Consider the following 24,252-nt stretch of genomic DNA (forward strand, 5'->3'; position numbering starts at 1 on the left):
ATGACTTTGAGGGCGATAGGACCAGAGTCACGGCAGGTCTTGGGCAGACAACCAGGCTTTGGCTTTACGATTGAAGGCCAGGAAGGAGGATTAGGCTTAGGTGGGTTAGGTAGGGAATTCCAAAGCTTCGCTGCTAGGACTGGGAAGCTATGTCCACCAGATCTCTGGAGGTTGAAACGCAGGATGGTGAGGCAGTTGGTTTGGGCACTTCTGAGTGGTCTCGCAGTGGTATGTAGTGTGAATCTGCTAGCTAGGTAGCTAGGGGCTTGATTGGCGAGCATTTTGTGTGTGTGAGCGCAAGTGCTTTAAGAGAGATTCTTCGGGAGACTGAGAGCCAGCGAAGGCTCCGTCTAGAGTCAGAAATGTGGAGGTTCCTGGGAATGTTTAGCGCCGCTCTAATGGCATTATTTTGGATGATTTGTAGTTTTTTAATATTACATTGGTTGGTGCCCAAATAAAGGGCATTGCAATAATCGATTGTGGCTAGGACTGAGGTCCTGGCTAGAGTGGTGCAGTTGGCTGGTGAAGGGAAGGGGTGGCAGGCTGTGATAAGCTTGCAAGTTATGATGCAGCCGAAGATACTGCATTTAGTTTGCCTGGATAATGAAAGAGTGGAGTCGAAGCGTTTTTGTATCCTTAGCCACTTTGATGGTGTTACCATCAATGGTGAAGGATTTGAACGATGAGTCTAGTTTAATGAGTCTTTGGTGGGAGCCAAGGATGATGAGCTCAGTCTTTTCGTCATTCAAGCACAATTCATGCTGGACCATCCAGGCCTGGATGACTTGATAAATGGCGTTGATAGCAAGAGAATCAGTTTTGTGATCACCTGTGATGGGGATAAGTATCTGGGTGTCATCGGCGTAGTTAGTAAAAGTGAGACCCAAGTAATCCAGGATGTCAAAAAGGGGTTTTGTAGACACATTGTAGAGTGTTGGGCACCCGCATGATCCTTGAGGGACTCCGCAAGTGACTGGTGAGGGTTCTGCGGTGGCAGTGGGGGCGAAGACCCTCCTGGATCTATTATCCAGGTGATCCAGGCTGTAGCTTTGTCTGAGAAATGGGAGGCAGTTTTGAGGTGACGGCATAGGATTTGGTGATTTACTGAATCGAAGGCCGCAGAGAGATCTAAGAGGAGTAGTAGGGCCAGTTTGCCCTTCTCATTTAGGTCTTCAATCTGAGTTTTAAGGTCCAAGAGAGCAGTTTCTGTACCGTAATGCGGGCGGAAACCAGATTGCTTCAGTCCCAAGAGATTATTGGTTTCCAAATACTCTTGGATCTGCAAGTATGCAGCATGATCAAGAATTATTAAAAGGAAAGGGACCGTAGTGATTGGTCTATTGTTGGTAGCTATGTTGGCGTCCAGTGTGGGTTTTTTCAGGAGAGGAATAACCCAAGCATCCTTGAGGTTGGCCGGGACAATCCCAGAGCTAAATGAGGAGTTTGAGTGTGGTGATGAAGGGCGCTAGGTTATGCGAGGCCTCCTTAAAAATGGCAGCAGGGCATAGGTCCCCCTGACTATTGGCAGGTTTAAGGTTGTTGATAATGTGTTCAACTTCAATGATAGAGAGGGGTGAGAAGCTGAAAGGTTTCAGGGATTTGGTGTTGGAGTCGTTATTATCCTGAGGGGTTTTGTATTGCAGGCTGGACTGCAAACTGTTTTTTTTTTTTTTTTGTCGTTGATTTTAATTTGGAGGGTGACGGTTTTTCCAAGGAGGGCCTTTTGGATGTTCGCACGCCAAGTGATGTCTTTGGAACAGGTGTCCGGGGGAGTGGCGGGGGATTCCAGTTCCTTTAAGATTTTGAAAAGCTCCTTAGTGTTAGATTGGGCAAATTCAATGCGTTTATTGTACGTCTCTTTTTTTTTTTAGCCTGAAGTGTGGCTTCTTTGTAATTTAGGGTAGCTAAGGTAATACCTGCTTCGTTGGCTTCCGTTGGATTGCTTTTCCAATGTGCTTTAAGAATCCTTTTTTCCTTGTGTAAGGTTCTCAGCTGTGGCGTGAACCAAGAGTTGAGATGGGCCCGAGGTTTAGGTTTTCTGAGTTTGGAAGGAGCGATGAGGTCAAGGGCTTTCAGCATGGTCTAATTGTACGTGTCTACCAAGACTGTAGGATCGGAGCATGAGAGGTCATTGAGAGCAGGGTGTCATGATTCCTACCCCCGGGCATCCGGGCCAGACCCATCTGTCCCGGGAGCAGGCATCCAGATACTTGGGTAAAACCCAGCAGCCCCGGCTAGGGGCTATCTGGGGACAGTGCAGGCGCCATAGGCACCAGGCTCATTTGCTTTCACTTACCTCATGCAGACCATGCTGCTCAGCATTCAAGCCAATGTGAGGTCTGAAGGGGGACTACTTTATATCGGGGACTATTTTCTTACTCGGGTGTGGTCTTGGGAACTTCTTACCTGGGACTACTTTGAAGGCTATTTAAATCACGCCCGAAGAGCAGCTCACGCTTCGCGTTATTCTGCATCCTGCAGCGTAACGCTCACTGTGCCTGCAAGCCAGCATCCAGTCTTCTGCCACGCCCGCCTCGAGTCTGGAGCTCCTAGAGAAAAGGGGAGAAAGAAGGAAAAAGGTTAGAACAAGAACAATACTTATTTCCTCACCTGATTCTGGATCCATCGCGCCTTCGAATAAGAAGGACATTATTTGATGCGCATCGCATCGCCTGCTGCAGCGCCGCGCTATACTCACCAGCCTTCGCAGCACCTCCACGATCCATCTCTGTCTTCATCATTTCTTCACCAAACTCCGGCACCCAAGAGGAATAAAGAACAGCAAGGTGAGCCGAGAGAATAATAAGGCAATATTAGTCACCACAATAGACTTACCTGATTTTACCGCCGGAGGCATTCTTCATCTCCACGGGCCGGTGCAGCCTCCATTCATCTACGCCGAACTCCGGCATCTAAGGGGAACAAAAGTACAGCCAGGTGAGCCGAAAGAACAAACCAAGGGAATCTCTTTCACCATAATAGACTTACCCGATTTTACCGCCGGAGGTATTATTCCTCAAAACGCCATAATTTCTCACTCTGCACCTGTAATAAGGGAGAAAGCAACAGATTACATACAGGTGTCATTTACCAGACAGTGTTGGATAATACAGACTCTTACCTGAACTTTACCAGCCGCACGAGGCAATCTTCTCTAGGGTCAAGCTGCAAGCTGTAAGGAATCAGACAAGAGTGAAAGTCATACATTTTGAACTATATACGGCTCCTCGCCAGGAACCTCAGAGTCAATATTGTTCTGGAACTCAATTCCTTCGGACCAGTGAAGTAACTGGTTATCCACGCGCCCCTGCATTCTACGCAGGATGGAGAGCTCATCCTTTAAAAATCTAAGGTGAGAATATAAAAAGAGACATCGGAGGTGAATAGAGGGGAGAACAGTGGGGGGGGGGGTTATCACTGAAATCCATGGGTGGTTAATTCCCTTTCTCCACTTTCAGGAGAATACTTCTTTGGGTCAAGCAGATGAGATTAGGTGGGCCAGTCCAGTCTGTCATCTCTGCACTACGCGTCACGTGGGTGGAAACCGCAGCTGTCCAGTTCCGATCGACGCCCCTGTGGGAGCCAGGTGAGCGTAACACAGGGAGGATGAGTGGGAGTAATTTGGCGCAGGTTATGTTACGCTTATTTCTTGTGGTGGTGGCGGGAGCAATATTGGGAATAGGGTGGCTGATACTAGTTGGGATGCTGAAGGTGATTAGGTGATGGTCTGTCCACGCACATGGTTGATTGGATTCAATATTAGTGTCACAATTTAAGTCAGCTATCCAGTCGAGAATCCTGCCCTTGGAGTGAGTTGGCATAGTGACCTGTTGTGTGAAGTCTCGGTTAAGGAGCAGGTGGTTGACATCGTGGGCAGGGGCATCATTAGGGTCTTGGTAACCTAGATTGAAATCGTCTAATACAATGATTTGGGACTCGGTCTTGGTGTCGTCAGCAAGGATGTAGGAGAGGTCCTCAGCAAACGTGGATAATGGACCAGGAGTTTTGTATATGATGTGGAGTGTAATAGTTCGGTTAGGGGTGATGGCTAGCTTAGCTGTGAGTAATTCAGCTGAGGTGATTTGGCACGGAGTGGTGAGGTGGCATTTGATTGAAGTTTTGTGGATAATGGCAACGCTGCCTCCTTTAGTTTGATCAGTGTTGCGGTCGTTTCTAATAATAGTATAGCCTTCAGGGATAGCTAGGGATAGAAGAGGTCCTGAGGCAGCGTGGAGCCAGGTTTCAGTAACGGCTATGAAGTCCAGGTTGTGAGTCGTGATGAGGTCAGCCATGCAAGTGCGTGGGCCGTGAGTGACCTGTGTTGATCAGTGTGGCCTTAAGGCGTGTTGTAGAGCTATGAGGTTGGGTACTTGAATCAGGAGTGATGTCCAATATGGGTGTGGGTGCGTAGTGGTGGGCAGAGGCTGTAGGCTCGACGCGGGAGGGTTTGGCCGGTAAATTAGTGTTAGTGGGACGGTGGGAGATGTGGGGGAGTCTGGAAGCTAGTCTAAGATTCCTCACGTGTACAGTGCAAGGTTGGTTAGGAGTGTGTCATGACCCTTACCCCTGGCCCTCACTGGCAAGTCAGCCTTCCAGTTAGGGCCAGGTCAAAGGCCTTAAAACCTCATCCAAGACTCTCTTGGAGTCAGTCCTGGCGCCATTGGCACCAGGCTCATAACATCATGAAGACCAACATTAGAATGGGACTATTTACTTGGGACTATTTAACTTGAGGGGCGGGGGTGTTCAGCCAACATGGAGGCACACACATAGCTCAGTTACAAGGAACTGAGCTATGCGATCTAGTCTTTTGGGTGTGGCAGGCCTGGGATTACTTTACCTGGACTACTTAGGGAGTGGCAGGCCTGGGACTATTTTACCTGGTCTACTTTACCTGAGACTATTTAAACCGCACCCAAACAGCAGAACATGCTTTGCGTTATTCTGCTGTGGGCAGCGTAACGCTCACCGCGTCTAGTTCTTTTTTTTATTTTTTATATTGCATTTTATTAAATTTAAACAACACAATCAACGAATACTACAAGAAAAAACAAAATCAAAACATACGCATTCAAGGAACGAATCAATAAGTAAGGACACGAGAAGAGTCAAGTGATTTCCATTTGTCGCCCTTTCCATCTGCAGTTCAGTCTAGCGTTTTAGGGCCTCATGAGGTTACTGGGATTCTCTCTCCTCCCATTTGTCCCAAATCTTATAAGCTTTGGTCGGGCAGCCTCTTGCTTTATAAACTCTGTGCTCTAACATTGCAAGTGTGTCCATATCTTCTGCCCATTGTTCCAGTGTTGGGGACTCTGGGGCTCCCCATTTTTGTGCAATGTTCCGTTTCATCAGTCCTGCGGCAGTGGATAGGAGCAATCCTTCCCATTTATCAGTAGTGTTATCGGGAGAGCACAACAGCAACACCTTTGGGTCCATTGTTATATTGCGGCCTAGCACCCTGGATAGTTCATTGCAGCATTTCCCACAGAAAGTCTGGATCCGCGGACATTCCCAGAGGATGTGTATGAATGTACCAACCTCTCCCCCCGCAACGGAGGCAGTTCTGGTTTGGGGCACGTTTCCAGCCATGCATCATGGTTCTCGGGTAATATATTCTGTGAAGAATTTTAAGTTGGACCAAGCGGAGTCTGGAGGAGAAAGCAATCTCCCTGGGATGCATTAGGATCTGGATCCAGTCCTCCGGGTCTATGGCTCCCACATCGTCCTCCCATTTGGATTTAAGACGAGGGAGTTCCGGAGTAGCAAAGGAGGACATAGCATTATACAGTATAGAGGTGACTCTAGTAGGGATATGTGCTGGGAGTATATTGCGTTCTATGGGTGTGTACTCGGGAATAGCGGGGCCAACTGGATATGTGTTCGTAGGGCGTGAGTCAGTTGGGTATGGTGATAGCATTCGGTCGTTGGAAGGTGGAATTTCTGCTGCAATGCTACAAAGGAGGCGATTTCCCCATCAAAGAAGACATCCCCAATCCGTGTGATTCCGGCCTCCACCCATTTGGGCCATGGTCTGAGTTTCCCCAGTTCAGCCAGGTTACTGTTGTGCCACAGGGGTTGTGCCGTGGTGATCTTGTCTTTCCATCCCACATAGGCATGGGCCCGTCTCCAGACCCTTGAGACATGTGTTGCCATTGTTTGGGGTAGGGGTCTGTGGAGGCGCTGGTAGAGCAGGGGTAATGGGTCAGTGTCGTGGATGGCTGCAATTTCTGCCTTTATGTGCGGGAGTTCCCTATCCCCATGCAATAGGTCGTTAACCACCGCCAGTTGGGAGGCCCAGTAGTAAGCTCGGAGACAGGGGACGCCGATACCCCCCTCCCAAACCGATCTCTGGAGTGTAGCCAGTGCAATACGAGGCTGCCCCCCTCCCCATATGAGGTCTCTAAGGAGGGAGTCAAGGCGGTCAAACTCGGCGTCCTGAATCTCCAGTGGTGCACTTTGTAATACATAGAGGAATCTGGGCAGGGTGATCATCTTAAAAAGGGCGGCTCTGCCCATTAGTCTCAGGGGGAGAAGCCTCCAGTGGCGGATGTCGTCTTTAAAACGGTCCATGATCGGCTGGAGGTTATGGGCTGCGTAGCGTGTCAGGTCCTCCGATATCCAAATCCCAAGATACCGGAAGCCGCTTGGTTCCACCTTGTATGGGCATTCCTGGGGGATGGCCAGTGTACCGCCCTTTACCGGGAACAGGATAGATTTGTCCCAGTTGATTCTCAACCCACTAAATTCTCCGTATCGCATGAGCATTTGCATTACTATGGGGCAGGTTCGTATCGGGTCACCCAGGTATATCAAGAGGTCGTCCGCGTACAGAGACTCCCTGTCTTCGTGTCCCTCCGGCCACCTGAATCCCAACCAGTCCCTGCTCTTCCAGAGCCACAGGGCGAGTGTCTCTATCGCAAGGGCGAAGAGAAGGGGGGACAGGGGGCATCCCTGCCGTGTGCCCTTGCCCATGGGGAAAAGTTCAGAGGGCCACCCATTTACCTTCACCTCTGCTTGTGGGTCTGTGTAGAGAAGTTGTACCCATCCCAGGAAGTTGTCCCCAAATCCCATTCTTCGCATAGTTTCCCAGAGGCTGCCTCAGCGAACCGAGTTGAACGCCTTTTCAAAATCTATGGCAAGTAGTGCAAGCGGTTTGTCTATGATAGGGGCCCTTTCCAGCAATAGGTGGAGGCGCCGCAAGTTCATACTTGTTGATTTATGTGGCATAAACCCACATTGGTCCGGGTGGACCAGGGAGGTGATTACCGCTTGCAACCGGTTGGCCAGGATCTTGGAAAGGATTTTGGTTTCGCTATTGAGTAATGAGATAGGCCTATAGGAGGCACATTTCTCGGGTGGTTTACCTGGTTTGGGGATAATGACTATCGTGGCTTTACGCAGATCCGGCGGGAGAGCGCCCTGGTCGCGGGCCCAGAAAAACATTTTGTGAAGGTATGGTTCCAGTTTCTCCCCACCTAATTTCTTCCAGGTCTCGACCGGGAACCGTTGGGATCTGGTGTTTTCTCCAACTGCAATTGAGCTACAGCCTCAGCGATCTCAGCTTCGGTGAGAGCCGAGTCCAGTTGTGCCCTCTGTTGTTCTGATAGGAATGGCAGGGTGATGTTGTCTAGTAGGGAGGGGTCCAGAGGGGACACTGGGGTGGCGTACAAAGTAGTATACAAGTCAGCAAAAGCTTGTGCTATATCCCTGTCTGAGTGGCATTTCCCCTTCTGCAGGGTTATGATCTCTCTAACGTGGCATTGACCCTCATCTCTTCTCTCGAGCCAGGCCAACATTTTCCCAGCTTTGTCCCCGTGTTCATATACCCTTGCCCTGGAGTTTTGGTGGGCTTGCCTGGCGTTGTCTAATTCGATGTGTCCAAGGCGTTCTCTAGCACCCTTAAGGGATCTGAGAGACTCCGGGCTTGGGTCACAAACATATTTGGCTTCCCAGTTGCCCACATCAGTTTCCGCCTCCAGCAGCTTCCGAAGTTGCTCCCTTTTGTTACCCGCTACCCAGGAAATCGGCTCCCCCCTCAATACCGATTTGTATGCTTCCCATATCGTGACTGGGTCATCGACCGTAGGGGAATTAATTTCAAAATATTCATTAGTTACTTCCGTGAGGTGGCCAACAAGATCAGGGGAACCCAGATAGTAGCCATTCAGCCTCCATGATCGGGGTGGGATTTCCCTTTGTATGCGCAGTACCACCATGAGGGGTGAGTGGTCTGAGATGCCTCGAGAGAGTAGGTCTGCAGTGGTCACCCTGTGTATATCGGTGTTTGGGAGGAAGAGGTAGTCCAGTCAGGACATGGACCCGTGTGCTCCCGAGTGGAACGAGTAGGCCTCGTCCACAGGGTGGAGATGCCGCCACACGTCCCTAAGGCCCAGGGCCGACGCACATTTTGCTAGTTTGGTGGGAGTGTTCGGGTTACGGTCCCTGATGTGAGTGCGATCTTTTATATTACACATGACTTCATTAAAATCGCCCCCCAAAATCCACGTATCAGGTTGGTGTTTTGCCATAAGGGTGACCAACTCCTCCAGGAATTCCTCTCCCAGTCCTGGCGGGGAGTACACTGATGCAACGGCCAGTGTTTCTTGTCCCAGTGTTCCTATAACCACCACATAGCGACCCCGGGGGTCTTGTTCAACTATTAGCGATGTGAATGGGACTCGTTTATGTATCAGGATAAGAGTCCCTCTGGATCCCATACTGTATCCCGCATGTAGGGCCAGCCGGTAGTTGGTTCTACGAAAGAAAGTGCAGCTGGTCCCAGCTAAGTGTCTCATTTATCAGGGCGATGTCGGAAGAATGTCTGTTTAAGAACTGCTGAACAAGACGTCGCTTGATTCCGGACCCCAGCCCGTTCACGTTCCATGTGATTATTTTGAGAGTCCTGGGATGCCTAGGGGTTGATGCGTGGGTCAGTGTGGTAGCCATTTATTGTGTACGGTATCAGGTTCGCAGACATTGTGGGCTGTTTCATGGAGTTGCCATATTTTGGGTATGTTTGGTGGCGTGATCCATTAGTTTTGTGAATGCGTAATAAACGTGTATTAATACTATAACAAAAACAACATAAACTCACCCATCCCCCCTCCCCATACTCCACCCCAACACGAGGTACCTGTCGCCTGAACATCGTTGGCACACGGAACTAGAGTATCAGCTCAAACCTGGGGTCCTGGCTGGCAGGCGAACAGAGGGGCCCCCTCTAGTCCGCAGTTCCTACCTCCTTTGAGAATTCTGTAGTTCTTAGGGTCCACTTATGAGTTCAGCATCTCTTCGGTTCGATATTCCATCGGTTCCTAATGTTCGTTGGTTTCCCTCGCTTATGTTGGCGGGGTTTGCCGCTTGTTCCAGGATCGCTGGTTCCTGGGTCTCCGGGTGCCCCCCGGGAGGGGGGCGATCCGCCCCAGGCCGGGGTTTCCTTCCCCAATCTGTTGGTCTTGTCGCCCAGTCCCCTTCAATGTGCGTTTCTGCCCATCTCCAGGCCTCCTTCGGATCCGTGAAATGGACTGTGGTTCCCCTGTGGTGGATCTTGAGTTGGGCCGGAAACAGCAGTCCGTATTTTACTTTCATGTGGAATAGTTGCCTCTTCAGCGGTTCAAACGACTGTCTTGCCCTCTGCACCTCCCGGGTGTAGTCAGGGAAAAAGGCGATTCGGGAGCCGTTATGAGTGATTGTACCCTTAGAGCGGGCCATTTGAAGGAGTGCATCTCTGTCCCGATAGTTAAGGAATCTGGCTATGATCATTCTGGATGGTGTGCCTGGTATAGGCCTGCCCGATGGCACCGAGAAGAACTTAGAGAAGGGGTGAGGCGCATAGATGTCCACCAACCATTGTTCCAGGAAGAGCTCCATACTGGGCCCTTCCTCCCCCTCCAGGAGGCCGAGGATGCGTATATTGTTGCGGCGCGATCTTCCTTCCCCCTCATCCACACGGGCCTCTAACATTTTCAGACGATTTAGAGTCTGGGAGAGTTGTTGATTAATGCCTCTAATGTTATCTTCATTCCCCGAGATGCGCTGTTCCGCCTCCCCTGTACGAGCGGAGAGTTTCTGCAAGTCGTGGCGCAGAAAGGAGACATCCGCCGCTATACTGTCGATTTTCATCTCCATTGAGGAGCGGGAGCTGGCGATCGCGGCCATCACATCTCTCAGGGAGAGGGCAGTCTCGTCCTCGTGGGGGGGGGGTGTCTGTGGTGTGTGAGACTGCGAGGCCTGGGCCTGTGCTACCGCAAATTGGTCCATCTTGCTTTGCGTAGAGGCTTTTTTCAATTTGTCTTTGCCCATCCTTGGAGAGAGGCAGTTACGCGGGGTTATGTGCGCCCGGGAGGGACCGAGGCTTGCTGTGGGTCGGGTAGGACAGCGAGTCCGACGGCAGTCCCAGTTGGGCGAGTTTTCCAGCCGAGGTCTCTCGCAGGAGTGGCTCGGAGAGGGCCTTCTACCTCGGATTTACCAATGCGTGGGTTTGGGCTGGTGACTGGGACCACTCACCAGCCCCGCTGGATGTCGCGGTAAAAGAGTCTCCCCGGTTCGGCCATCGAGCTCCTCGTGGGCCAGAGATGGTCCGGCGATCTCCGTCAGGTCTGCTTGCAGTACCGTCGCTCCCCGCCCGACAGGCCCCGAATTGCATCACGCGCCAGAGGCGGCCATCTTGGGAGCACGGGATCTCTCTCCGTTTCGCTCTTCACTCGCCTCAGGTTCGCTCTTGGGGCTTCGATATTCACTAAATTTTGCATCCGATGGTGCCCCAGTGCGTCAGCTACCGATACAGACGTCAGAAGTGTATAGAACTCTCAGGAATCACGCTATAAAAGACAGGATATTTCCGGCGGTCACAGAGCCGATCGAACTCACGTCCGCTCCATTGCGCTGCTGGCCACGCCCCCCTCACATGTCTAGTTCTTTGATGCCAGCTTACCTGAAATCAAGACCTGCATAGATAGAAAGAACACTATGAAACTTACCTGCAACAGTATCCTGTCTTCAATCCATCGCTGACTTCAGTTCCACTCACCTGAAGGTACAAACTCCATCATCCGGCACCACATGCATCCTGGAATACCATAACCTGAAAAGAGGAGAAAGAAAGACGGCATTAGTAAGCGTTTACTCACATTTCCTCCCGAATGAAGAAAGCCACACAATTCTTACCTGGGTAGTCATCTCCTGGTCAGTATCATTGCTGGAACATTACAGCGCTCGGCGAAGGAACATCGCAACCTGCAAGGAGAGAAAAGACACAGGTTAGCAATATAAAAGGTGAAGCGGCGCCGCGCATCGCATATTACTCACCGGACAGCATCGCGCTTTCGCCTACCGGCCCATGCTCATCTTCAAACTGCATGACAACACCAAAATACCTTTCCATACCTAAAAGGAAAGGAGCAAGACATTATTCGAACTGAGAGGAACATAAGAACTGCATGTGAAGACTGTAAAGCAGAAAACCTACAGAGTCGCAGCAGGCCTGGATTCTCCCACATCTACACGCCCCTGCCACGAGGAACAGGACAGAGAATCCACCTTTTACAATATTAAGGTAAGAAGAAGGACCAAGGGGGGGAGGAAGGAGTTGAGGCCAAGGCAGGTCGGAAAAAATAAAGACAATCTGGTATTGAATCCAGCTCTCCTATATTGCAGACCCATCTTTAACTAGAGGCCTTACCCAAGGGACCAGGAGAGGGTTCGAGAGTGCAAATCATCCAACCAGAGCTGGGTGGCGTCCCTGTGGATACCAGGTGAGTGTAACAGAGTGGGTTTCATGGCAAAGTGTTCAAGCCAAAGGGACGGTGAGTTGAGATAGGGGTTGCCAGGATGGTCAACCGTAGTTGTCGGGGTGAGGTATTACAGCTGAGTGCTACACAAAGTGCTGCTAGGGCAGGGCACGTGTGCAGTGGTATGCATGTTTTGTGCAAATTGTGATGCACAGGAAGGTGAAGAAAGTACGTGTGGGCGAGTCAGTGGTGAGGCTACAGAAGGGGTGTACTGACAGAATAAGAGTGGACCGAGCAGTGCTGATATTTTAAGGGTGAGACATAGTGCAAGGTGAGTACAGACAAAGGGAGAACTCTGGGCGAGCATAGTAGCAGGTATGTGTGGGTGCCAGTCTCGAGTCTGCAGTCGATTGGTGGGTGGTACTGCGTAAATAAATTAGCTAGGGCGGACAGTGAGGAGGCCGACCTATGAGGTAGATAAGCTAACAGTTATACAGGTAGCATGAGGAATAAAAACAGCACGGGGTACATCCATAATGGGCAATGATGATTTAAGTGAGAGGGCAGCCTAAGCGCAGTATGGAAGGAGGAGGCAGGACGTGAGTCTCACAGCATACATTCAATATAGGACAGTGTGCTAAGATAACTAATCAGTGGGCACAATCGCATAGTCTGCACACTAGGAAGGGAATATGGCAAACAGTAATGAGGGCCAAGGCGAAACCTGTCTTTTGGAAAAACATTTTAAATAGGCATCATAAGTCTATCAATTGTTGGTTACTTTGTTTTATGTTGTCCGTACATGTAATGTTTCCTGTTTATTACAGGCAGCTTTGGAAAAACCACTCTTCTCCCAAACAAGAATAATCTTTTGTGATTAACCAACCTTGCACTGTGCACGTGAGGAATCTTAGACTAGGTTCCAGACTCCCCCACATCTCCCACCGTCCTACTAACACTATTTTACCAGCCCCCCGCTCTCTCTCTCCCACCCCCACTCTTGTGCACGCTCGCTCACTCTCTCTTGCCTTGCCTGCTCTCACGCCCTCTCTCGCTCGCCCTCTCTTGCCCTGCCCGCTCTCTCGCCCTCTCTCTCCCGCCCTGCCCGCTCTCTCACCCTCTCTCTTTGGAGATCTTGGTGTACTGGCCGGCCAACTTGATTGTGTTGCAAGCTGTTCGTGTAGATATGCAGTTTTGGATGCCAATCCACAGAACATTATGTATTTCTATTTTATTCCATTTCTATAGCTTTTTACGCCATAGCGCTCTACTAATGTAGACAGTACAATGTAAAATCATGGCTGGATACTGAGGAGAGTAGAAAGGTCTTGAGGCGAGTGTGGCACAGAGAAAAATAGGAAATGGCACGTATGTCAAGAGGGGAGGGTATTCCAGAACTTGGGAGGGGATAGGGTAAACAGGATTCCATGGTGGAAAACTCTTCTCCCACGGCTTAGGGGACAAGGAGACCCCAGACAGAGATTTAACTATACCTCCTTCATACACCAATCCCATATTATTAATGGCATACCTAAGGCAATAATGTGCAGGGCCCTTTAAGACAGGCTTGGGGTGCTTTCAGACCGGCAACTCTTGCAATAGTTATGAGACCGAGAAACAATGGACTCTCCCTTTCTGCTCAAGCGGGAAACATAAAGGTTTTGTGATGTCTACAGAGAGAGAGGGAGAAGAGGCAGAAACCTGCTTTAGACGAAGCAGGGCAAAGAGCTGTGCAACCGCAGAGCCCTGGCACAGAGGAGATGCTGTGCTGGTGGAAGGCAGAGTCTGCAATCAATCCTGTGCACCCGTCCGGAACTGTGGTGTAGCTGACAGACATGCAGAATGCCACTCACTGGAGTTGGGCCTCGATCTGGAGGAGCTTGGTACTGATGGTTCAGGAACAGTGACTGCCTGAGTCTCAAGCCACTGGTGTAGGCTGGAAACTACCAGAGGAGGAACAGTAAAGGTCGCGCATTCCTGCAGAGTCTGCCGAGGAGTCCGAACTGCGCTACTACTGCCTCAGCCAAGAGAAGCTCCAGAAAAGAAGGTACGCAAGCTGTAGCAGAACTAGGAGATGGACAGACAGAGCAGAGGACACCCCATGGTGGGATGAGAAAGTCAAAAGCCCACCAAGGGCTATTGTTGACAACTGTTTGAATCAGGATGACCATCCCCATACTCCATACTGGGGTGAGAACGCCAAAAGCCCATGAGGGCCTAATATTGGGAACTGCCTAATTTGGGGTGACAATCATACCCATGCTGAGGTGAGAAAGGCAGAAGCCCACTAGGGGCTAACAGTGAGAATTGCCAGAACCGGGGTGGCTATACCCATATCCCACGACGGGGTGAGACCCTGGCAAGTTCACAAGTGGCTGACAGACTATCCCACAAGGGGGTGACGACAATGTGAGACTCGGACAGCCTGGGAGGGTGGAAAGCCCACAAGGGGCTGATAAAGGTTCAGATAGCACAGGAAGTGCTGAGAGATGGAATACCCACAAAGGGGTGGATGCTATCCATTGCAGAGACGGCCTGGAGGGCCAGACAGCCCACGTGGGTATAAAAGACCACCAGTAGAAAGTTTGCAAAACCAAATTCAAGACTAACTTTGAGATTTGTTACAAACACTTGTCCGGGGGTCCTGAGCTACATGCTCCAGGAAAAGAGACGGACTTAAACGATTGAGATTTTGACCTCTATCAACAGATAGGGACCTGAGAGAGAATACCAAAGACACAAGTGGGATGCGGTCAGAAACCAGCCACCCTAAGCAGAGTATAGTAGGAAACAAATCATTTAGGCATAAGTCTGTTATTTTGGGTTATTACTGTGGCAATAAGCCACGAGACGGCGGTCCAATACCAGCCCAGGTAATGCCCTCGGGCCGTATTTACAGGCCCGAGCGTATTGGCCCACCATCGAGTGGCTTATAGCCATTAGTACCCCGGCCCGTTAGACCGTGGTACTAATTGCTTTTTTTTTTGTTCCGACTGGAAATAAAAGAAAAAATGGCCACCGGGAAAGGGAAACCGTAATCCGTTTTCCCTTTCCATGGCGGCCATCGGGAGCGGACGTGCTGGGCACACTCTATTCCCAGTGTGTCCGCTCCTGAGAAAAGAAGAAAAAAGAAGGTATATGGGGTTGGGAGGGAAGGGAGGGGATAGTTTGCGCAGGAGGGGGGCTGGAGGAAAAAAGCTTACCTGATTCCCCGGGGGGGACGAAGGCAGCCTCCAGCCATGGGGAGGCTCGGAGCAGGGATTGCCCCATTTCGAGCCTCCTCATTGGCTAAGGGGCCGCCACGCTCCCTGCCAGGAACCAACGGCACATACAGCGTGCAAGGGATTGCCGGCCAGGTAATGCACCGGCGAGGGCCAATCGGAATGCATGTTGCATTCTGGTTGACCATCGCCGGTTACTAATGGTAGGGATGGAGCATGAGATGGCATAGGTGTGGACGGAGGACTGGATTTTTGAGTCATCCTGACGGGAACTTTTTATTAATTTCATTTATTTTAATTTTGAAACTTGGCAAAGCTATCGCCACAGTTATAGGCTTAGTCAAGGTTTTCTTTTCTTTAATCCAATTAATTGAACTGTCTTCTTGTCCTTCGCCTGTGTCCGGCGTACCACAGGGTGGGGTTGAGGAACAGCAAGTCAAAAGAGAGCGGAAGGTACGTAGAAAGAGATAAGGGAGGAAAGATGGAGAAGAGCCATAAAGTGGAGGCTTTTAAAGAAAGACCTAGAAAGTGAAAAAGACTGGATTCAAAGGATAGCCACTGAAGGGCTAAAAGAGCAGGAGGAATTGAGCCATGAATGTAAGTCTGATAAAGTTGCAGGTAGATCTAAGCGGTGCACGTTGGTAAGAAGGAAGGCCTAGAAGAAGTGAGGAACAGTAGAAAAGACGAGTGCAAATGAACAGAGACCAAGGTTGGGTCATGGAAAGTGAGCAAAGAACGGGCACACTTAAAATTATAGAGGTGATGGCGACAATTGTGGAAAACAGCAGAAATATGAGCTGAGAAAGAAGAGGTGGAGTCAAGAATAACTCCAAGATTACAAGTTGAAGATCAGTTTAGGAGAGAAGGATGGGGGGGTTGAAGGAGGAATGGTAGAAGCAGGAAAGAAGAAGACTTCAGTCTTGGATGAGTTGAGATGTAAAAGGTGCTCAGACATTGGACAGATGTTGCTGTTACCACTGTAACCTTATCCTGATGATATCTGATTGTAACCTGCAACTGAAGAATCCTGGACTCGACGGCCTCTTGACTTCCACACCAGCTGGCTACAGACTAATCTGTGCAGCGTGTATATTTACTCAAGATGCACTACTTTGAGTAAAGGTACACACTAGTGAGAAATGACTTGCATTGCATAAGTGTTTCATTGTCTGGGCTTCTTTGCTCCAATGAGCATCTCGTTCAGTGTCTTGACTGCTCAAGGATCCACAAAGGGAGGCCTTCAGGTCGGCAAGGCCATTCTCTGAGATTAATTCCGATACTTGGATTCTGGCTTCGTGTTACAAATGGCTGCATTGATCATGGCCTCACCCCACCCACCCCCAACTTGCCACACCAATCAACTCCATGGAGCCTTCACAAGGAGGGAGAGCTTTGGCATCCTCCTCGAGCGCCCTCCATTGCACCCACCTCACCTAGCTGCATTCATGGCAACTGCCTCAACCAACTGTCTTGATGACTGCAGTACAAATCAGTTATGTCCTTGACTGCCCAATTAGCTGTGCCCATGGCAACCACCCCGGCTAGATACATCCATTCCACCCATCTCAGCATCTGTGTTTATACCAGCCTCTGTAACTGTTTGCTTCCATGGTCTTTGCTTTTCTCATGCTCAACCTTTAATGTTGTTTAATCAAGCAGCGTGACTACCACTGCCCGTCGACCTTCATATAGAAGCAGACTGTGCACACACAACATTTTTTACTTGGGCTCAAATCCGCAAGAAGCTGAAGGGCAAGCAAAGGACCATGATTGTGCAGGGGGGAGGAGAGGGATAGTGGGAGCCAAACTAGACGGTGCTCAAGATGACTGCTTGCCTTGTAGACCTTCCTCTGCTGGCTGGAAGCCTGCACCCAATGCCTTCCTGTTCATGCTTGCCATTGTAGGCCTTTCTTCTCTGCATTCTTTGACTCTCACAATGTCGCACAGCCCCCGTTCCTCGAGCTGTTGTAATATGGGCTTCTGTTAGACGGTAGGTAGAGAATGGCTCCATCTCTATCGGAATATAAATGCACACACGCATTTTACCACTCCTTTCATTACTTGCAACACAGACTACGGTCTTCTGAAGGGCGTTCATCCTCAAAGTGGATGGCAGCGGGCGCTATAAGTATACCACCTAATATAACATTTCCTGACTCCTATGTACATGCGCCCACTTCACTATCATGCGTCTGCGTGTTTGTCTTCTCTGCACAATTTCCCCTTCAGGCATCCATGGAATACAGGAGGATGGTGTGATGTGTGGGTTTTGCCCACGCAATGTACTCAACGCCACATACACCCCCGATGACTGGCTGTCCAGGTGCAAAAAACAAGGAGGGGGGTCCTGAGAGGCCATTTCCCAGACATTAGTCCCGGTTACGAGAGCCTTACCCAGATTCCTTAGTTCACTATCTTTCACAGAGGAGAAATATCCCAAACATATCTTTGTCCTGACCCGGGGCAGTCCAGCACCGAAATGCCAGGCAATTCTCCTCTGAAGAGTACCGACAGCAACCTCAAACACGGGCTTTGGTGTGGTTAGACCTCATCAGTAGGGTGGAGCTGTGCCTGTCTGTCCAGGTGGTCAGTTGTGGGAGCTCTTCTGCTCTAACGTTTCTCATTCTCTGTTATGTTTCCCCCCACCCCCATTCAGGTGAAGAGGAAGTCTAATAAACGCCAAGCTGGCTTCATCCAGGTGGGAGTTGAGTGCTACGGTGGTGGCATTTGGAGCACCTGGTTTGATCGAGATCTTACTGTCGCTGGACGGGTGATAGTGAAGGTAAGTTTCCTATCTTGGGTGCGAGATAACGTGTTACCATCTCAGCCTGGTAGCAGCGTTAGGGAGACTATTCACAGCAAAGATTGTGGGGTCTTGAGCCCTCCTAATATCGTAGACCCTCTCCTAAGAAAGCGCATCCAGCCAGCAGCCCCTCTTCGTTATAAAAATATGACCATACCCTTCATGGTCCTGATGAATCCAGCAGCTGATGGACACTGTAGCTGTCCACACATTAAGTTCCATCCACCCAGTTCCTGATTGGCTGTTGGTGACACCACCATGAAAGGGTTCACTGCCAGGCAGTGTTGAAATTAGAGTGGGGCCATTATTGAAATGCATTTAACACATTCAAACTAGAATTGTTCCCATAGCTGATTTTCCTCACCCTCATGTGAACACAATCAGATTTGGTAAATCTCGGCAAAGTTTGCATGTGCCCAATGCCAGCTGAGTGTTCCCAGTGTGTCTGCTTCAGGGGGCGATATCAGGAGCCTGCCAGCAGGCTCACATGTTGGCTTCATCCACTTAATGTCTTGTTTTACGTAAGTTGCCAATGGCAGTTTTGGTGGCCAAACCAACCAATGGGTCGTCTGTCTTAACGCAGAGGTGATTCCAACTCGCACACGAGACAATGAAGTGTCCAGCATGGGCAGGTATTAATAATAATCTCTATAAATAACGGCTAGTCATTTAGTTGCGTTTTTGAAAGATAGGATTAAACCTTTGTAAATTATGGTATTATTGGATTATAGTATATGTTGAACATTCATCAGTGGTATTTTTAAATTCTGTAAAATGACCAATGGAGACCACGGTGTGTTATATATTTGGCCAAAGTCTTTCTTCTTCACAGCTTCACCCCTTTCGTTTAAGGGCATGGCTGTGTGATGATTATGATGATGATGATGATGCTGCTGCATCTTTACAATATGTCTTCATGACCAGAATCTCCCCGAGTTAAACTTGGAAACTAGCAAGAAATGATAGAGGTTTAAGACTCTGATAATGCGTGTGAAGTTTCATTTTTTCCTGAAGGAGCTGTGTCCATGGTAAGAACAATTGTTTCAAATGGGCCTTAATCCCCAAGTGATGCTGACCTGTCCCCTAAGGGGGAATGACATTGTTTTCTGGCTCTGCCAAGTCTCCTCTCTCCCCTTCATCTGCGATCGATCCGCTGAGAGGGGGCTGGAGAAAAGCATGCCAGGGGTAACCACTACAACCACGCAACAATCACTGTAATCCATAATAACTGTGTGCATTGATTACTAACAGGGATAAGGTAGGTTGAGGTATATGGGATGACCTTGTAGGCCAATAAAGAATCAGCTGAGTCTGTGTACGGATGCATGGATAACACCAAATACTGTCTACACACTTGCGTTCCTATCCCCTGAGCTTGCACTCCCAGTCTCCAAGGTTACACCTTTTGGTTGACTTATCAATAGGCAGGTCACTGAAGAGTGAGGTGTATATACCATGTAGTGTTGGGGTTGGAGGAATCGGGGGAATGTAGAATATGGCCACGATCGACCCACCCCCCAGCCTTTGGATGACCGCACACTATAAATGGTTTAGGCAGGTGAATCCTCTTTGGACGACCTCCCACCCTCACCATCCCGGAAGTATATGAGCAATAAAGGCCCCAATTGCAGCCCCTTGTCTTAGTCCCAAACTTCCCTTTCTTCTAAAATGCTGTTAGTCTGCCACAGCGAGCCACACGCCTCTCAATAAGCGCTGTTTTTCTGACTGTTCTGCACAGCAGGATTTGCAGGTCTCTTGTAGAGGGAGTACAGCCTGTGGCCCTGCGGAGTGGAAGCTGCAGGTGGTAGGTTCCATTCTGAGGTGGGCATCCAAGAGCCACAGATGCGCTCGTATTGCAGCAACGGTCCCCGTTTTCCACCACTTGGTTCAGGGCTAGCTATGGGCTGGCCACAAAGCCTGTGAAGAGCCACCACCTAGGAGGATTTCTATTGATGTTCACCTTGGATCTCCAGTTTCTCCTTCCCTTCCTTTCCAAGGGTTTGATAGACCGATCAAAGGATTTTCTGGGAAAAAGCATCCAATGGGTGCCTAGCTTACCTCTGCAAGCTCCTGCTCCCTCTGTTAATGGTCACCCGATGTCATTAAAGCACCTTACACGACTGACCATTCTCATAGCACCAGTCCGGTCTACTTCCTCCCCTATACTTTCCGCTCTGCCTATCAGATATCCAACTAGACCAAGATCAGTCACTAATGTAATGACAGGTGTCCTCCTCCCACCCCTTTCCCGATGCGGTGGCAACAGCCCATGAAGTCTTTCTCCTGGCTTTCCCAGCTTCCCTAGGCATGGGAAGTATGTCACTTGGTGGGACGGGTAGGGGAGTGTTAATGATGGGGTCCTAGTTTAGGAGCGGGTTTGATTTCTCAGCTGTCTGCTTCCCCAACCTGCCGAAGGCTGGGGCAGGGGGGTGAATAGGAGGTGGAAGACCCAATGGCCTACGTTGGAGGTACGATTTGGTGAAGCTCCAGTTGAGGAGGCCCTGCAACCCTCAGACTTTCTTTCCCCAGTTTGCCCAGCTAGTGTGAATACACGTTTCCCAGGTCTGGGATGGGTGTGGTGGGGCACGGGGTACAGCAAAGGGAACAATGTGGGTCCCTGATGGTGGCTGAGCAGTGAGGGCCACTCTCAGAACCTGGCACAAATCTTACCTGTAGAGAGGTAAACCCAAAACCTGATGAGACAAAAAAAAAAAACTCAGAAGAGTGCAATTTGCCAGAAAACTGAATTTATTGCATGCAAACAGCCAGAAGAGTTAGTCTGCTTTGTAAAACTGAAAACTAACTCCTCCTTGTCGTGTTCAACAAAGTTGCAACTGTTATACACAAGATCAGACAAGTTACATAATTACTACATAAATTACAACATAATCCCCATATTTCCATTGGCTAACCCCTATACAAAAACCTAAACATCACCTATATTCTCTAATCCCAGTGGATACAACATTCTAAACGCAATCCCCTTTCATGTAGTCTCATAATTGGTTTGTCATTTCAAACAATTCACAATAGTTGACGTGCCTCATTTGTCAAAGAAACTTTAACCCAGTTTGTGATGTGCATAACCTCGACAAGATTTCCATCAAAGCGAGCGAGGAGTGAAAACAATGTCCATTCCTTTGATCGTACAATGGTCTCCCCATTATCCTGGATCAGCAGCACCCGGAAGTGCTTCTTGAGCATTCCTTTGCAATTTCTCATGTGACTTCCATCTTAAATCATATGGCCTCCCTGACATGTATCCTGCTCATCTTCCTGAGAACCCAAATGGAATCATAAAACACTGGTCAAGCTCTGCCCTCGAACATCCATTGCATGTATTTATTGACCAACCCCAATCCATCCCCCACAACCTAACCAGGCTGTTGGTCATTCAATAACAAGGCTTCGCGTTCACAGGAAGTTTGTCCCCCACATCATCTAACCATAAAAACAAGCCTAATGGCAGTTATTCCGTTCTCGCCTCCAGAAACCATTTGTCCTGATATGCCAAATGCACAATGTGCTCTGCTTCCTCCCCCTCTCCTGACCATGGTCATTCAAAGCACTTGCAGAGGGAAGGAAACTCGCAAACCAGAAGGTCTGCGGCCTAAGGCTTGAACTACGATGAGCCTGCAATCGTTGAGAAGGCTTTTTATGTAAAGATGGCAGAATTCTTCAGACCATATCAATCGAACTACACATTTATCGTAAGTCCCCATGTATCTACTTCACAAGTTTACCTCCAACCACTTCTATGCACTACAATTTGTACCCCACACAGTGACATTTGCGATTACATTGTTGCTCTTTATGTTGCTAAATGATGTAAACTAAAATGTATTCAAACTAGCTACAAAATAACAAATATTTCAAATCTCCAACTTTCATGGAACACACACTAACTGCAACATTATTGCGTTTTAAACAAGTCACATACAGCTTGCTAAAGCGTAAGCAACATGAACCTCTTTTCCTTGTCTGGACGCTGTATGTGCATCCCAACATGCCTGCAAGTGGTTTCAGCATACATCTCTTGGAACGCTCTGGTTACATTGGGCACACATCTCCGGGCTGCATGCACTTGGGTGCCGGCACTGGCAACAGTTTATTTAATGGGTTGGACCTGAGAAGGAGACAATCTGCACAACACCTTGCACCATGGTCGGCTCCGATGGGAGGAAATGAACATATCCTGCCTGTTTACCGGGTTCCTGGATCGAATGGCAACCCTATGGCGACCAGGTCCATCCACAGAACTCTAAACCAAGGCTGTTGTCCTCTATACCACTGGGGACCTCTCCATCATCGTGGATGTCCGTCCTGTGCCCATAAACGTGGCACTCCACAAAAAGTGCACCACCACAGGAGTTGGCCCCATTCCCATCAGAGCGGTGCAAACACCACTGCCGGCAATCCCTGGCCACACCAGTACGACACCAACATCACGATTCCTATACTCACCGTTTGTCTATTCATGCCCTATAGGCCATGGTCTACCCTCTCCCACATGATAAAATGTTGGCTTGAAGTTTAATTTTCTCCATTTTGGCATGACTTGGCATCATGGCGAACATGTTTGCATGCCATGCAATGAGCGGAGGCGCGTCCTATTTGGATACAAAGACATGCACACATGTTTCTTATTGGTTTTCTGACCTCAGATTGCTTTGATTGTTTTGTCTATAATGTTGCTATGAATTATAAGAGCTATGTGTGATCTGGGTTGCTTTCATCTAGCGGTTAGTTTCCACGCGCACATTTGCATAAACTGTCCCGCACACGCATGCACGCCCACTGTCTCCATCTCTCTCTCGTTCACATTTCATGTGACGCTGCAGTGTTTGTATTTGTGTCTTTGTTATGCAGGATGGAGGTACGCTGCATCATCGACTGGTGCAGCTGGACCGCCCGATCCTTCGGATTCCCCACCTGGCGATCCACCTGCAGAGGAACATTAACGAGAGCTTTGGTCCGAACAAGGAGACCCACCTGTAAGTTCCCAGCACCGATCCGCCAGCAGCCCCGCTCCTGTCCTACTCTGGCTAGAGCAGGGGCGGCCTGCAGCTTCGACTCTCCAGATGTTTTGGACTGCAACTCCCATAATTCCTCTTTATTGACTGTGCTGGCTAGGACTGATGGGAGTTGTAATCCAAACAGGCTGCTTATCCTCGGGCCAGAGCCACTGACTGTGTCTGAATTATTATGCACCCTAGCCAGAAGCTATCCAATGCCCAATCTCTGCTGATAACAAAGGGGACATCCCAGTAAAGAGGATAGAAGCTGCAGGAGGGTTTCTGAAGTGTAGTGACGGCCCTTGGCAGGCGAAAACGAGCTGCTGCCTGGAGTGCTTTGGGACAGTAGCTGTACTCATTGTGACTGTTGACACTCCAGTGTCATTAAGGAAAGGCACAATAGGGGGACTTAATATGTGTGTGTGTGTGTGTGTGTGTGTGTGTGTGTGTGTGTCAGTGTGTGTGTGTGTGTGTCTGTGTGTGTGTGTGTGTGTGTCAGTGTGTGTGTGTGTCAGTCAGTCAAGTCACGTATGCCACAGTGCCACCCAGTAGCCATCGCTGGAAGTTCACATCCAGTTCAGAGCCACATGAGCAAAGCATCGTGGGTATTCAAATTAGCCCAACTGCAAGCCTTTGCTCCAGAAAGTCATCTTTGTTTCACAGGGCAATGCTATTTTATACATAGCTTGATCTACCCAAGACTGACGGTTCCCAAATCTGCAGACCACTGTATATCTGGTTTCATCCTTATTCTGGATCATCCGTGCATTATAGTCTCTCAGCCTTGTGGTTGGGGCATGTTTAGCAAACGCCAGCAATGCTATGGTGGGATTAAAAAGGCTTGGAAAATATAAAAGCTCCACCTTCTTATCTAAACGTATCGCCCGGAGGCATCATGGCGGTAACAGCTGCCGAGGTGAAAGCCAATCTAGGGGTTCAAAATTGCTAGAAGAGAGGTTTTCAGAGCCGGGCGACATGGGAAGTGAGCCTCAATGGCACGTAGAGAGAGAGGAAGAGAATTCCAGGCTTTTGCTGCAGCCACCAAGAAAGCATGACCACCGACCCGAGCAGGTCTGGCCCTGGGAGGCTGAATCGTTTTCAGATATTGAGAACGAAGTGACCTGCAGGGTTTGTAGGGGCAGAACTTTGCTTGAAGGAATTCTACTCCTATTTTATTGAAGGCTTTATGAACCAGACACAGCGATTTGAATTTAACGCGCTGCTCAAGTGGAGCTGGCGCAAAAGCGGTGTCATGTGGGCACCAAATGCAGGGTGAAGTATTGCTCTAGCTGCCATGTTCTGCAGACGCTGGTGCAGATGCAGCGGGATAGCTAAAATAAGGCATTACAGTAATCTATATTACTGATTACCAGGGACAATACCAGCGGAGCATGACCTTGCAGTGAAATGCAGGGGAGAACTTTCCGTAGGGTCCACGATTTAAAATGAGCCTTCTGACAGGAAAGGGAAACCTGATCAACCAT

At 49.3% G+C, this 24,252-nt stretch overlaps 1 protein-coding gene across 3 annotated transcripts in view; it reads left to right on the forward strand.

The window, feature by feature from the left end:
* DNPEP (aspartyl aminopeptidase) overlaps nucleotides 1-24,252 on the forward strand; it is a 297,181-nt gene that overhangs the window by 122,788 nt on the left and 150,141 nt on the right. For all 3 annotated transcript variants that reach the window (XM_069616885.1, XM_069616887.1, XM_069616886.1), the window contains exons 5-6: nucleotides 17,607-17,732; nucleotides 22,623-22,747. In XM_069616885.1, the coding sequence (XP_069472986.1) occupies nucleotides 17,607-17,732; nucleotides 22,623-22,747 (251 nt within the window). The remainder of the gene's footprint in view (nucleotides 1-17,606; nucleotides 17,733-22,622; nucleotides 22,748-24,252) is intronic.

This window comes from Ambystoma mexicanum, chromosome 9, assembly GCF_040938575.1.
Source record: "Ambystoma mexicanum isolate Mex_15411 chromosome 9, UKY_AmexF1_1, whole genome shotgun sequence".
Taxonomy (NCBI): domain Eukaryota; kingdom Metazoa; phylum Chordata; class Amphibia; order Caudata; family Ambystomatidae; genus Ambystoma; species Ambystoma mexicanum.